General features: G+C 45.3%; 1 protein-coding gene across 1 annotated transcript in view; it reads right to left on the minus strand.

The window, feature by feature from the left end:
* Positions 1–1,389: 1,389 nt before the first annotated feature.
* AVL9 (AVL9 cell migration associated) overlaps positions 1,390–16,328 on the minus strand; it is a 60,908-nt gene continuing 45,969 nt past the window's right edge. Inside the window, exons 13-16 of the mRNA XM_075558209.1 lie at positions 14,183–14,300; positions 11,598–11,651; positions 9,279–9,367; positions 1,390–5,627 (exon numbers count right to left, since the gene is read on the minus strand). Coding sequence (XP_075414324.1) covers positions 5,512–5,627; positions 9,279–9,367; positions 11,598–11,651; positions 14,183–14,300 — 377 coding nt within the window. The 3' untranslated portion in view covers positions 1,390–5,511. The remainder of the gene's footprint in view (positions 5,628–9,278; positions 9,368–11,597; positions 11,652–14,182; positions 14,301–16,328) is intronic.

A 16,328-nucleotide genomic window follows, 5' to 3' on the forward strand; every position in this document is an offset into this window, starting at 1 on the left:
TTAATGTGATTGTTGGGCTTTAGATTGTACAAAAAAGGTGTGTTCCTTCACCCATCTCCACAAACCAGACAAAAAAGCTAAATTTGTAGTCTAGTAGCAAATGGGAAAAAATCATATGGTCAAATTACATTAATTCAGCTCAAATAGTTGATTTAAAAGTCTATTTATTCAGAATCTATCCCCTTCCCATATTATGGTATTAAAATGTCTTTATGTGAAGTACTGACAATAAGGGAGGGTAGGTTAGAGACAGTTCGTACTTACCGTATATACTCATGTATAAACCGAGTTTTCAGCACATTTTTAATGCAGTTTTGTGGTAAAATTAGGTGCCTCGGATGACGTTCGGGTTGGTTTATACTCGAGTATATATGATTTCTAAATGTGGCAAAACTCTACATGGATGAAGGACATTAGATCCCTATTTTACATCATTTTTAAAAAGTTAGTAAAATCATTGTGTAGGGAAACTACTGAAAAACTTTCAGGGAATAGCCTCATGACCTTGAGACATATGAACGTTGATAGATGAAACATGAAACCCTAAACATAGGGGAAGAGCTATGAGCCAGCTCTGACTCAGACAGTGGGCTTGTTGTAGAAGCCTGGTAGCCTAGGCAGTGACTGTCCCTGTTCCCACATCTCTTGGTAATCACTACTAAACTTTGCTCTCTGTACATTTGCCGATTCTAGAAATTTGATAAACGTTCTATACAATATTTCTTTTGTCTGACTTACTTCCCTCAAGTAACATTTCCAAGGCGCATCTGCTCTTAGCATGCATCAGAATGCCCTTTCTATGGCTGCGTGTCCCCCCCCACTGTATGTATGCAGCCTACTGTGTGCGCATTTTGTTTATTCATCTGTTAAAGCACTTACGCTACACCTGCCCGTTGCCTCCTGTAAGTTGTACTGTAATTCTTAACACCGTTCTCTGCGAGTCTCTGCTTTTCTACGGATCAGCCCCCAATAAGCACGAACTCACTGCACTGCACTTGTGGGACAACGGGCTCTTGGGACGATGTCCTGTGCCCTGGGAGTGCCTGTCTGTGAAGCACGTGCCGAGGCACAGGACCAAGCGGTGTGCGCACTTTGTGCAGGGCTGTACACTCAGCAGTCCGCAGAGGCTGAGGGATCATGCACCCAGTGATTCTTCCTAAAGGGGCCGCCACCATAGAAGCCACGGTACTGCACTGTAAGCAAGGCCCGGATGAGAGATGAGAGAAGGGCTGGTCCTGTCGTCCACGCAGCTTTATTAAGCTGACTGCTTAATCAATGAAGCTGGTACCACTGCCCAACTCTGAAATGGGCAGAAACCACACAGCCCATCTGCCAAGTTATGTGAGAGAGACAGGGTGAGGACAACAATATGCAGGGCAAACAGGATAATTTTATTCTCATTTTTCCCCCTTAAAATACAGAAGTTTTACAATTCAGTATGATTAGCCATGATTTATATTTTACCATTTTTTTCTTAAAAACCAAACAACAAAAGAAATGAATTACTAGTACAAATTATGAAACTACTTTAGCAAAGGGAAATTACTTTTCTGATCAAAGCATGTGCTGCAAACTAAACTTTCTTAGGAAACCTTCTTAGAAAGGGTTTCATCGCAAATATTTAAACTATTTTTTGTAACCACTAAATGCCTTCACCAACTCTTTAATCAAGTACTTCCTAAATTTAGGAATGAATGACCCAGGAACCCAAAACACAAAGTCTTGATCCCATTATCCAGCTATAAATTATTACTATTAAACAAACAAAAAAACATTCAAACACAGCAGCTTTTTTGAAAACTTCAATTAACCTTTTCTGGCTCAGTACCTGACTTTAATGTCCACAATGTGTATATTGCACGCACATTTGTGTGTGCGCGCGTGCACGGCCACACACACACACACACACACACACACATTTAAGCAGCATACCATGTGTGTTTGAGAAGCTGACGCAAAAAATAACATTGGAAAAAACCAAACAAACCGTAAATTGTGTTCCATTTACATGATTGAAATATATAACTTCTCTATCTTTAATTAAAGGTAAGTAAAAAGGCAAACTTCAGAGTAGCACAGAATACAAATGCAAGATAGTTTTACAAAATATATCTGATCCCTTAGACGTGCACCATCCTCTGAGAGTTTCCAAGCAAGGGGTTTGTTCCTTCATACGCAGAGCGGGAAATCATGTATACAAAGTTATTAGTTATACAAATCAAAAGACTAAGGATCCTCACTCTCTTTCTTTGTTCCTAACAAATATTGATGGAATGTTTGAAACGATGAAACAGTGGTTCTAAGGTTCTGCAGTCCTTGGGGTGGGGAAACACCCGGGAGCACATTGCACTACAGTCTAGACGGGTGCTCATCTTCTAGAACCGCGCTCACAGGCTACCGAGGGAGGGACTGCGTGGGAAAGCCAGGGATGTCAGCGCCCTCGTGATAGGAGCAGGATGGGGGTGCAAATGGTGGTACATTCCAAGAGTCTAAGTCAACTCTCTGAGAAGACCACTAGGGTCCTGGGTCAGAACCAGGCAGTCCACTGGCCCCTTACAGAGCGCCGTGTTCTCCAACTTGTCACTAGCTCTGGAGGGAAAAGTACCACTGGCTGTAACTTACACAAAACTTTTTTTCTAGACAATATCAAATAAAATCTGGCTGCCAGGGAGAAAATGCTTATACCTTTAATTAAAAACCTAAAACTTGCAGATTAAAATTTTCACACCTTTCTAATTCTTACCTAACCTTTAGCGGATATTAAATACTACTCTCAAGATATTGTAATTCAAATTTTAGGGACTTTGTTCCATGGCCTGGCAATGTTTCATTTCTATGATCCCCTCAACTTTCTAAACAACTTTAAATGCTTAATACAGAACTTGGAATGCAAGATAAGGCTTAAGAAGTCACATCATATATTGACTTGCCAACAAAGACTATTGCGGCCGTGTTTCTTAAAACAGAAAGTAGATGGGAATTTTTTCAAGCCGCGGGGCCTAAGTTTATCACTACTGGCCTTTGGGAGACGAGTCACACTGGTTACATAAGCTAAACACATACGCAAAATACAGCGAAGCCTTCATCAGATGAGCCAGGTTTTCTACTCACCTAGCCCAGGATGGCCGGTTAGTGTTGCTTCTCTTTTCCTTACCTGATCCACTGTCCCTTCAGGGCCTAGTAGAAATTAGAGTAAACCATGGACTTCCCCCAATTTCATCTTTAAGTCACCTGGACAGATTTGAGGTCACCATCAGGTACAGACACAGTCTCTGTGCCTGGCACACCCGAGGAAGGCTGGATAGCCCTCCCTCTCTCAAGCCTGTTTACAAATACTCAGTTCTTAAACACTAAAAAGACTTGGAAAGCACTGGAGCCAAGTGTGGCCACCAGGACACATACCTCTCCCAGGGGCACTGATGACTCAACTCACAAAGCCAGTGCCTGGAGGGGAGCCACTGGGTCTGGGCCGGCCACGCCTGAAATCGGTAGGCACACAGGGAAAGGACCAGGCTTCCAGGCTTCTCTGTGCAGCTGCCCTGGGGCTCTTGCCAACAATGTCATGACCTACCATCCCTGAAAACACCCAACGTCGCCTAGAACCCGAAGAAAACACAGGTATGGTCTTTTCGCTGTTTCTATGAGCACAGTTTTCGCTTCCGAAAGACTCATTTTATCTTAGAAGTCAGTTAAAGGATCACTTTAAGAGGTGAGCTCTTCACTAAAAATATTAGTGGGAAAATGTGTTTATTTCAAATGGAGAACTAGTAGTACTGAAACACCTAAATTTCATGTCATTATTTTTATTTCAGTGGGGTTTCAAAGTGTGGGATGTGGGACGGACGGCTTGACTCAGGCAGACAGCCACACAAAGGAAACGGCACACCAGCAGCCTGCCCTGCTTCTCCTCATGGCGCTCCTCACCTGAAGAACACAGATACACTCTACACGCCAACCAACAGTGCGGCCTTGTGAATTCTCTCCCCTTTCTGTGCGACACCAAGGAAGGCAGGTCTCGCTCGGTATTATTTCCTCCTCTTCAAACAGGACTTCCTGAGAAGGCGACCTTTCCCAGCAAAGGTGGAGCGAAAGGAGCGCCCACATTCCATCCGCTCCCTTGGCATCGCTGAATTCTTGAGCTGGCATGCACTAAGGGAAGGACGCAGTGCTGTGTGAAAATGCAGCCGGGAAGTGCCAGGGGGGTTTAGACGACCTCTGGATGTGCTTCGTACAGAAGAGACAGACACCATCAGTGTCCTTCCTCACTGTGTTCACGGGGTTCTGCAGCACTCCCACTGAGTTCTCCAAGTATCCTTGTTCCCGAGAAGGCAGGCTGTCCTCCACAGACAGTACTCCCTGAGAACGTCCATCCCAAGTCAGCGCTCAGTGCACAGCTCACGGGCCGGCTGTGCAAATCCATGGGCGGACGGTGGTTTTCCTTCTTTCTCCTCTGGCTTCTCTAACGTCGAGCAAAGACGGGGTTCTGTTTACTACTCGTGGATCGTCTTGCTCTGCTTTGACAGCTACTTTGCGGAGGAGTGGGGATTGACTACAGAGGACTTTCAGTCCAGGAAGCAGGAAAGCCACGTGCCTGGAAAAGCGTATTGAAGATCAGGCCTGTGGGAAAACCTGTAAACACCCCATGGAGAGCTATTCAAAGAAATTAGAAGGCACAAACTTTGGATTTAAAAATGCTTGTCAAGGATTGTGAAATTACCGGCATTGACAAAAGGAACACATAGTCTTGTACAATATTGCCCGAGTTACACACTGGTGGTAAGGGCGTGAACCCCAGTACAGTTGTCACGTGTTTCTCTGCACACCTACATGCACAATTAGGGCGAGAGAGAAAGCGAGTGGCGTTCCTGGCTGCCGCGCCACATAGAAAGGTTTTTAAGGATTTGGAAAGAACCAGTTAAAAACTTCACAACACTGCCTCCGACTTCCATGTTTCTGGAGGGAGTGAAGGGATACGTGGGTTTGTGAGGAGCAAACCAACCAACCATTAGGTAACTCAGCAGAATAACAGAGGGCTGGGCTCCGTAGCCCCTTAACTTTATAAGCACTTTGAGGGTCCACATTAGAGAAATTAAAATAGTTACATAACTTAATTTCAGCAAATATAAATTACAGTGACCACCTGGATATTCAAATAGCAAAATAGAACAAAAGGTACAGAAGTTAAAAACTCATCTAAAGTAAACCAACATACGAAGTCAGAACTCCAAGTTCATTACAGGGTTCGTTTCCACGTGTGTTTTAATCAGGCTCAGGGTAAAATGAAAGTCGTCAATTTAAACCCCAGCCTGGAGACCTTCCCTGCCATGGCTGTGAGTTCATTTTCCAGCACCCTGACAGTCACATGGGCAGAGGGTAGCCGTGCGCTTGCACAGGTGGACAGCTCGGTCCCCTGCCATGGGCTTCGTGGCTGGTGCTGAAGAGCAGACAGGGAGTGGTGGACAGACAGGGACACTGAGAGCTGGGAGGGCAACAGCAGCCTGTGGACGGCGCTCAGGGCTTCCCATTGGGTGGCTCCGTGAGGCTTTGTGGCGCGGAGGCAGTGAAAGTGGAAAGCCAGGAGGACATGGCCGTCTTTGCGCTGGAGAAAGCTCCTCCCACCGACTGGCCTGGATGGAGAAGCAGGGAAAACAAAAGGAAAAATGGCTCACCTTTGTGAAGACACAGTGAAAGACCAATGCTAAGTAATGAGTGAATCGCCCCTGACACAGCAGTATGCTAACCACAATTCAACTGCTGTCTGCATTGCTCACTTTAAAACAATGCTTTCCCATGGGGACCTCCTAGGAGAAAGTGGATTATTTCTTGGCATAAATGCCTCCTCTCCATCACACTGCTGTCTCCCCACAGCGCGAGAGAGGGCCCTGATGCTCAACACCAGGTGCTCTCGGAACTGACATGACAAGACGGTGACACAGGACCGACCGTGTTCAAGGACAACGTGCTTCTGCCCCGACACTGCTGTCCTAAATATAAATCTAAGAGGGGGCTTAAACTGCGAGATGGAAAGATCACAGAGGTTTCCACAGTGTTTTTGAAGCCCCTCATAGTCAGCAAGCTCCACCTGTCTCTGGTCTTTACAAATATTTTTTAATGATTTATTTTTGTGGAGATGATACAAAGCAGAACATACACCAATTCAACACTAGTTCAGTGACTGACACTGATTATGTTCTTTAAGTAATGCCATTTCATGCCCCTTCTCTGAATTGTTCCTCCCCCATTAGCAGAAACTCCCCGCCCCTCCCAGTTTCTAATCACATCTTTTGAGTTTGAGCTCACACGGGCAGTTCTTAAAAGAACACACTGCTCAAGGCACGCATCCTTCACTAGTTAGGCCAAACTACGGTTTCCTATTAAGAAGACTTCAGGGGATATAAGTCTATTTTGTTTTATAAAACATTATCTTAAATGTTGATGAACTATTAAAATCTTTCCTATTTAAAAAAAAGTTGATGCTGACTGAACAACTCTTTTGAACATATTTAAACCACTGAACTGTATGGCACAAGAATTACAGGCCAATAAAACTGTTTTGAAAACTTAATGCTAACATCAGATGACTTAGGTTGAATCACATGATCCCATTAAGCTTTGGGAAGAGAGCAGAACGAACTTTTTTAGAATTATCAGTAAATGCATCGTGAAAAATTTCTCAACATACAACTAGAACGAAGTGGGAGTTTTCTATTAAAAATAGTCGGTTTTTTGGTTGTTTTCTTTTGTTGCTTTGTTTTGCTCTGTCTTGTTTTATGTGCATATTATTATCTCTGCAGGTCTATCTAGATAAGATAGGCAGGATAAACAAGCTGGAAGATTAAAGAACGGGACTGATGATTCCCAGGAGACATGGGAGAAGTAGAAGCGGAGGAAAGGAAGTAGATGTTAACAAACACAGGGACAAGGGAAAAACAAGTGATCTAAAAATCGGTGGCGAGGAGGGTGTAGGAGGCCTGGTAGGGTTTGATAAAGGGTAATGTAACCTAGAGGAATTACTGAAAGCCAAATGAAGGCTGAGCATGATAGTGGGACAAGAGGAAAGTCAAAGGAAATAGAGAAAAGAACTAGGAGGCAAAGGGCATTTATAGAGGTGTAAATACAGTCATGTACATATGTAAATATATTTATGTATGACAATGGGGAAATATATCTGTGTGCCTATATTTATAGGTTTGGTATTAAGGTAGCAGATGGGCATTGGGCCTCCACTCAAGTACTCCCTCTGCAAGAACACTTTGGTCTATTAAACTGGCATTCCGTGATACTCACCTTCCTGACATGATTGCTGAAGACAAAGCTGATGCATAAGCAAATGTGGTGAAAAAAGCTGATGGTGCCCAGCTATCAAAAGATACAGCATCTGGGGTCTTAAAGGTTTGAAGATAAACAAGCGGCCAGCTAGCTGAGAAGCAAAAAGTCTACCAGCCTGTGTGATCACAAGGTGTCGATGGGATCAGGTATCAGGCAACAAAGAACAAAAAAATCCTATCATTGTGAATGAGGGGGAGCGCAGAGTGGAGACCCAAAGCCCATCTGTAGACAACTGGACATCCCTTACAGAAGGTTCGCGGGGAGGAGACGAACCAGCCAGGGTGCAGTGTAGCAACGATGAAACATACAACATTCCTCTAGTTCTTTAATGCTTCTTCCCCCCCCCCCCCGCCCCACTATTATGATCCCAATTCTACCTTACAAATCTGGCTAGACCAGAGGATGTACACTGGTACAGATAGGAACTGGAAACAAAGGGAATCCAGGACAGATACACCACTCAGGACCAATAATGAGAGTAGCTATACCAGGAGGGACGGGGAAAGTGGGGTAGAATGGGGAACTGACTACAAGGATCTACATATAACACCCTCACTGGTGGATGGACAACAGAAAAGTGGATGAAGGGAGACGTTGGACAGTGTAAGACATGACAAAATAATAATAATTTATAAATTATTGAGAGTTTGCCAGTGGGGTGGGGGTGGGGAAGAAGGGATAAAAAAATAAGCTGATACCAAGGACTCATGTAGAAAGAAAATGTTTTCAGAATGATGATGGCAACAAAAGTACAAATGTGCTTGACACAATGGATGAATGGATGGATTGTGATAAGAGTTGTATGAGGCCCCAATAAAATGATTAAAAAAGAAAAAGAATTCAAAATGAGTCAAATGCATACTGCTATGTGAAATTAAAATACTTACACATAAAATTCCATTGCTTTAGAATAAAATACACCAAATGTACTGTCTTTTCAAATAAAAGCCTGTCGAGTCCTTTAGCTCGCCACTTGATAGGTATACAGTGCTAGCACTAGGAAGAGCTCTCCACAGAGATCACCTAATCTGGAAGGTTCGAATTGCCTGGAGTCAGAGTTGACCAGCCTCTCTCAGCAGCTAAGGTAGAAGGTGGATACAGGGTTACCAAAACAAATGATGGAAAATGTAGCCTAGTGGTGAATGTGAAGCAACAGTGAGTAACTTGGATTAATGTGACAGTGCTTTAGATATTTCCTTATGTTTGATGTGGAACAAACGTCAAAGTCGTCTACATGAAGAACGGCAGATGTGGAAGAGCACAAGCGCACATTTGCCTGGCTTTGCGGAACGCTGGCCTCTCGTGAAATGATTTCAAGAGTAGTCCTCACCCACTCGTCTCTGAAAGTCTGTGCAAAATTAGAACCATGTCTTCCTTCAATGTTTGCTACAATGCATTAGTAAAGCTACCTGGGCTTAGACATTTTTGTGTGGAAGGTATGCGGTTTTAAAATTTGACTTAACAGATAGTTATTAAAATTTTCTATTCCATTTGGAATGTGAGCTTTTCATTTAAATTGCCAAATCTGTTGGCATTAAGTTGTTCACAGTATTTTTTAAATTTGAATTTTGTTTGCTATTATCTTAGGCCACAAATACTTTTGAATAAGATAACAAATTTCATTTTAAAGTTTTCAACTACTTTGTATCATGGGATACAAGAATTTCTACTTAAAAACAAAACATCATTGGTGTGAAATTCCTACTCATAAGCAACTGCTCAGAAGGTTTCCATGGCTGTGACTCCTTATGGAAGCAGTATGCCTGGTCTTTCTGACTGGTGGGCTGAACTGGTGACTTACTTATTAGCAGTGGGGTGCTCAAACCACTGTACCACCAGGCAGGCCCTGGATCTCTACCAGTTGATGTTTTTATCAATTATATAGTGAAGACACTAAAAAACCAATACATTATGATTTCAACCTGTTTCTCGCTACAGGGATGCCTTACCAACAGCTTTTCCTGTTTGCACGACGTTCCGGCTGGTTGTGACCATGACACTCCCAAATTTTTTGCCCCGTTCACTATTCTGAACAGAACTGAGGAAAGGAAAGAAGAGTTAGTTACAAAAAAAGTGTTAAGTTAAAAATATTTCATAAGCCCACCTACATACAAACACACACATACACACCCCTCTCCCTCCCTCTAGTCCAGCGGTTCTCAACCTGGGGGTCGCGACCCCTTTGGGGGTTGAAAAACCCTTTCACAGGGGTCGCCTGATTCATAACAGTAGCAAAATGACAGTTGTGAGGTAGCAACGCAAGTAATTTTATTGTTGGGGAGGGGGTCATCACCTCAACTGAACTGTATTAAAGGGTCTCGGCATTAAGAAGGTTGGGAACCACTGCTGTAGTCAAATGTAAAATCCTGGTAACCACTCTGTAACCATCCTGAATGAGCATTATGTAGAAAAGAAGCTAAATTACGCATGATTTGTTATGGTTAAATTAGCTTACCAACTTTAAAAATAATTTTATTAGAGGCTCATACAACTCTTATCACCATACATACATCAATTGTGTAAAGCACTTCTGTACATTCATTGCCCTCATCATTCTCAAAACATTTGCTCTCCACTTAAGCCCTTGGCATCAGGTCCTCATTTTCCCCCCTCCCCCACCCTCATGAATGCTTGATAATTTATAAATTATTATTTTGTGATATCTTGCCCTGTCCGATGTCTCCCTTCACCCACTCTTCTGTTGTCGTTTCCCCATGGAGGTCACATGCAGATCCTTGTAATTTGTTCCCTCCTTCCAACCCACTCTCCCTCTACCCTCCCAGTATCGCCACTCACATTGCTGGTCCTGAAGGGATCATCCACCCTGGATTCCCTGTTTCCAGTTCCTATCTGTACCAGTGTACATCCTCTGGTCTAGTCAGACTTACAAGGTAGAATTCCGATCAAGATAGTGTGTGTGTGTAAGTATTTAGGAACTAGAGGAAAGTTGTATTTTTCATTGGTGCTACATCGCACCTTGACTGGCTTGTCTCCTCCCCTAGACCTCTCTGCAAGGGGATCTCCAGTGGCTGACAAATGGGCTTTGGGTCTCCACTCTGCACTCTCCCCCTCATTCACTGTGGTAAGATTTTTTTGTTCTGATGATGCCTTATACCTGATCCCTTCAACACCTTGTGATCACACAGGCTGGTGTACTTCTTCCATGTGGGCTTTGTTGCTTCTGAGCTAGATGGCCGCTTGTTTACCTTCAAGCCTTTAAGACCCCAGACACTATACCTTTTGATAGCCGGGCAGCGTCAGCTTTCTTTGTCACATTTGCTTATGCACCCATTTGTCCTTAGCGATCTATCATGGAGGTGTGCACCCAATGATAAGATTTTTTTGTTGTTTGATTGCTGATAACTGATCCCTTCAGCATCTCGTGATCACACAGGCTGGTGTGTTCTTTCATGTGGGCTTTGTTGCTTCTGAGCTAGATGGCTGCTTATTTACCCTCAAGCTTTTAAGACTCCAGATGCTATATTTTTTGATAGCCGGGCACCATCAGCTTTCTTCATCACATTTGCTTATTCACCCACTTTGTCTTCAGTGGTTGTGTCGGGACAATGAGCATCATAGAATGCCAATTTAATAGAAGAAAGTATTCTTGCATTGAGGGAGTACTTGAGTGGAGGCCCAATGTCCTTCTGCTACCTTAATACTAAACCTATAAATATAGGCACACAGATTTATTTCCCTATCCTCATATAAAATATATTTGCATATATACATGTCTTTAACTAGACCTCTATAAATGCCTGTTGTCTCCCAGCTCTTTCCTCTATTTTCCTTGACTTTCCTCCTGTCCCACTGTCATGCTCAGGCCCCACCTAGGTTTCAGCAATACCTCTTGGTTACATTACCCTTGATCATGCCCTCCCACACCCACCTCACCACCAATTTGGATCACTTGTTGTTCCCTTGTCCCTGGGTTTGTGGGTTGTCAGGAATTAAAAGCATAGTCAAAATGGGCCAAAAAGTCATGATGTGTGGATGGTGGTGAATTCCTCCGACAAGACATGATGTGCTGTGAGTGTATCGTCAGAATAGAAGTGGCGAATTCTATTAGTTCACACCGTTCTCTATGTGACAGCAGTGTTTTCATTTTAGAATGCACACACTGCTGAGCCCAAGACTGTCATGCACATGTTTGGTTACTATTTGAAGCGCCAGTCTAACAAGTGGAGAACAACAACTCCCAATTAGCAAGGAAACACCCGGCACACATTCAGATACCAGAGTTCCCCCCTCTTTCCCCGCATACTCACTGAGAGAATCTTAACTTCATGTCGGACACCGAGTACTGGCCTTGAAAGGGATGGCTGTAAAACAGAGTTTGAGTCTAGTTAGACTGTGAGCACTCCATCAAGAAAGCAGCACAAAGGGGCGACCCGGGGAAACACTGGGGAGTTTCCTGTGGTCACATAGCTGTGGCCGGGCTCAACGTGACAGCCTGGAGCACAGCTCTGCCCCTTACGCCAGGGGACCCACATACAGCCGTGTCAATGTTCCGAGTTTCCTCAGCTGCACTACAGGCGTTTGTGTTTGTTTCTATTGAGAGGTGGTGTTAGTGTGGTCTGGGGCAGTGCCGAGGCAGCACGTTGTGAAAAGCTCTTGGGTCCTCTCACGCCATTCTGCGGAGTGAAGGACGCCTGCCACAGAAGGAGAAAATCCATGTGATCGCCTTGTAAGAAATGAGCAGATAGCTCGAAATCCAAGACCATTAATGGCCATCAAGGGTCTGGGGTGGGGGTTTGGAAAAGGAGCGCAATCATGGTGGAACACTGTGGCAAATATAATGAGCACGGTTGACTGATGAACATGGGTGTCGTAGGGGTCAATGTTTGGGTGTGCATATTTTCACAATTTAAAAAGCAAACAAAACCGCCCCAGGATAGCCAGAGTTTCAAATTCTAGACTGAACCCTGGACACATTTGGAACAATTAATTGCTACTGGACATGCAACGATTTGTGCATGGCTCAGCCAAACCCCTACTTTCCACTAGAGAAGCCACGGGCACTGCATTTCGGTTTGAAAGCACATTATGCTTACTTTCCTCTGTGGAGTACACAACGGCGAGGAAGGGAGCTTGTGCGAGCCGCGGGGACTCAGGCATGCCTTCTGCAGTGGATGGTCTGGCCTGTGGGCCCTGCTTGTGGGAATAGGCCCACCCCCTATGAGTTAGAGCAGCCAGGGCTGGCCTGACCAAGGGGATGCACCCACAACAACCTGTCTATGCCAAGCCTCAGGAGGGGCTTCCCGGCCTCTGTTGGGCTGGAAAGTGCCAACTTCTTTGGAGGGGGGGTCGGCCGAAGAACAAGCCTGCATCCAGGGTCAGAGACATCAGTGTCCCTTGGGGAGAAGAGACTGGAAAACTCAACAGAAAGAACCGGCAAAACAGCACCGTAAGTGGCAGAAACCTCTGAGAGGAGTGGGCTGTGGACAGAGTGAGGCCCAGAGGCGGTTCTGGGGCCCTGTACAGGGTGGTGGGGGCCTGCCTGAGGAGCTGGGGTCCAGCCATGTAAGGACTGCCTGCTAGTTGAGAGCAGGACAGCAGCAAAGGGGGCAGAGACCAGACGTGGCAGCGCAGCAACAGAGTGTGAACAGCAGCTCCTCACCATCAAACTCCTCTATGCCCTCGTGGCTCCCTGCTGTCCATGTGCAAAGGCTCTGGGAGTGTCTCCAGTGTTGTTTGCAGGGACTTGGGACTTACGTGTGTGCAGGACATCAAATTACTTGATGTGGCTCTTCTGGCCCTAGTCTCTGGAACTCCCACCAAATGACCTGGCAAGAGCCAGGAATTGTACGCGTCCTCTGGACCCCCGATCCCTGTGCAGTGAACCTCCTGGACCCAGAGGACAGTTCTGACAACCGAGGAGCAACAGAGAGCAGAGGCAGAACCAGGAGTGGAAGCGTGAGACAGAGTGGTGGACTCCCCAGGTCTGAGAGCTGGCAAAGCTGAATGCTTTGGGACAGGAGGCTGGCTTATGGAGACTCGGGTGCCTCTGGGGAACTCAATTCAGGGAGTCAGGCTGACTGACCCCGGGAGCTGGAGCTGAGTGAGTTTAGGCTGAAGCTCACAGTGGAGTGGCATGCCCTTTGGGCATTGATTAGCAACCCTAAAAGGAACTTTGTAAGCTGTCTGACTGAACAACTGTATCCACTGCAAGGCATTCTGGAAGCCAGACGACAAAGCAGAGTTGTGTGAGAGACAGGGCCAGCATGCATATCAGAATAAGGTGGCTTGACCAAAGTTACACTGTGAGAAACGAGGCTATTGAATATCCAAATTCTTATTTTGTACTTGGGGGTCTGTCAGAAGAAAAAGACTGGTGCACTCTACAGCTCATCAGGAAAACATTCAAATGCTATTTACGGTTTTTCAATCGACTGCCAATTGCTCTTTTTGGGTCAGAACAAGCACATGCAACAACCCCCTTCTTCTTGGTTCCTGAGTCACGGGCTGAAACAACTGGAGATCACGGGGTCCTTCTCTGTTATCTTTGGGAGGCTGTGTTTTGGGGTCACAGTCGCTTCCTCCTCCTTGCAGAGAGCAGTTAGAGGGCAGTTAGCCTTGTCTAAGCTGTAGGAATCGGAGAAAGGGTTCCATAGGCCTCCAGTCTCAGCGTGAGGTTGGCACCATCTCTAAATCACATCTCCTGCAAACAACTGAAGACAGCCGGTTCTTGTCTTCAGTCTGGGGCACTAGACGGGCACTTGTGCAGCTAGTTGCAGGAGGCTCTTGTACGGCCATCACAGTGTCATCAAGACTATGCGCTGCCTTTCTATGGGGCACCCCCAGGAAACCAGGCATGCTACAGACTCTTGAATGCCTCAGAAGATAGGCTTACTTAGGGTTGATCTCTGCAAGTGCCGGGTGCTTGTTGCTGTTCCAGACCCTGTAGTTGTGTGTATTCTTCCACGTGGTAACAAAGGCCGTGCCATAGTCCGATAATAGCTTTTCGTTATCTGCCAAGAGAACATTGGAAAGAAATTGAGCTTGATGAAAGCCAGCGAGGGGGTGTGGAGATTACCACCACAAAAGGATGAAACCATTTATCCTGCCCCACCCCCCACCCCTGCTTTTTTTTGGGAGATAGCCTACCAGATGTCAGGAAACTTGGGTCTAGTTCCAGAAATCCTGTTAAGGAGCTACGTGGCCTTTGGCAAGTTCCTTACTCAGTCAGAACTTCATTTTCCTAAGCGGAAAATGAGAGGATTGAGCTAGGTATTTTCTAAAGGTCCTTATAACTCCAAAATACTTCTATGTTCTTACTGCGGCTATCAACAGAACATTACGTAGACGATAAGAACGATGCCTTCAGAGTGAGTAAATGTATCAATGCGGCCCTATACGCACACAGGCCCTGTTGTCACCTGCATCAAACTGATCTGAGAGCAACAGGTGTGAGTCTTCATGCAAACAGACAGTTGGGTTCTACCTACCTCTTCACAGATATCAATTTTGGGGGAATGGGAACAATGACTAGATGAAGTGCTTCTTTTAGCCACTGTCTTATCTTCTTTGAACTTCCTGACACTAGCCTGGTGTTTATTCTTCAGTGTCTGGGCATTTCACAGTCAAAAACCCTAAAATAATAAAGGTGATTTTCCTATTTAGTATTTAAAGTGTTCTACTTTATTAACACCATGGGAAACCTTGAGTTCACAAGAGGGCTTCAATCAGTTTGTGAGAAAACACCATTATCTTTTATTTCTATTTCCCCACAGACTTGTTGAAGCGCCCTCAGAAAGTGTTTCTCCTACCTGGAAGAAGAGACTAGGCCTAGGGACGTCTTCATATACTGACTGCACACTGCGTGCTCTGGACGAAGGTAAACTATCGGGGTCTGTTGTGGCCGGGAAAGAAGAAGAAAACCCAAAGGCCACGGATTCCATTCCACGAGAGAGGCTGCTAGCAACAGAGCAGGGCCCGTCTGCAGCACAAGGCTGGGCATTTTAGAACACACGCCTCAGGCAGTGTCCTCTCTGAACTGCTCAGTGTCAGCCTTTACCTGGTTCAGAGTCAGCTTAGTCTGTAACCAGATGGGTGGCCAAGGCATCAGGACCCTTCTGGGTCTCATTTTCTCTTCTGTGAAAGGGGAAAGAGAGGTTGGCTACTTCTGGGATTCTTGTGAAGATGGCATGCATGAGATCATACAGACTGCTCAGAACGGCTCCTCACACATCTTCAACGTTCGAAAGGAACAGTTCCTTAGCACCTATTAGGTGCTCCCCAAGAGTTAGCTGTTATTATTGCTTACCATGACCTGGGCAAATATTTTGAAAAGGCACATTAAAGATTCCCGAAGTTACACATGTGCCGGAGTTTTCTTTCTAGAATGCTGATTCTGGGAGAGAGGACTTAATTTGGTGTCTCATATGCACTAGGTGAAGAGAGAGCAGACCTCCTAAGGACTCATTAACAAACAAGCCTCATTACTCAGCCTTCCCCCACGAACAAGGAGACTAGAAACCTGGTCCCAACTCTACGTGTACTGCATGAGGAACGACCCTGAGCAAAGGGGGCGAGGGCAGTGGTGGGTGAGTAAAACAATCTACTGAGTATCTGCCAGCGTCCCGGGAGAAACAACCGAGATGGGAAAGCTCACTGCGGGGCCCTCCTTTCTCTCCATACACCGTTTCTAAGGAAAAAGGGAGAGGTCAGCCTGGATCCCAGGCTTCTCATCACTAACAATGGTTCCACCCAAAGCTTAATCCACAGCTCCCACGCTTATCTGGCCTACCACTCCCTTGTCAGAAAAAAGAAGATGACTCAGAAGCCTCCCGACAATGAAAACTTCAATACTCTGGCCTAGGGCCTATAATCTAACAAAAAGTACAACTATCGCCTTTTGCAGAAACCGCGCCCCCCCCCCCCCCATCATGCCAACACCCTTCCTTCTGGGAAACCATCAATGGGTAATTCAAAGTTTACCTTCTTTGTTTTAACCAGTTGAAAGAAATAACATTTCAGAGAATGGGGTATAAATGTAG

This window comes from Tenrec ecaudatus, chromosome 9 (genome assembly GCF_050624435.1).
Source record: "Tenrec ecaudatus isolate mTenEca1 chromosome 9, mTenEca1.hap1, whole genome shotgun sequence".
Lineage (NCBI taxonomy): Eukaryota > Metazoa > Chordata > Mammalia > Afrosoricida > Tenrecidae > Tenrec > Tenrec ecaudatus.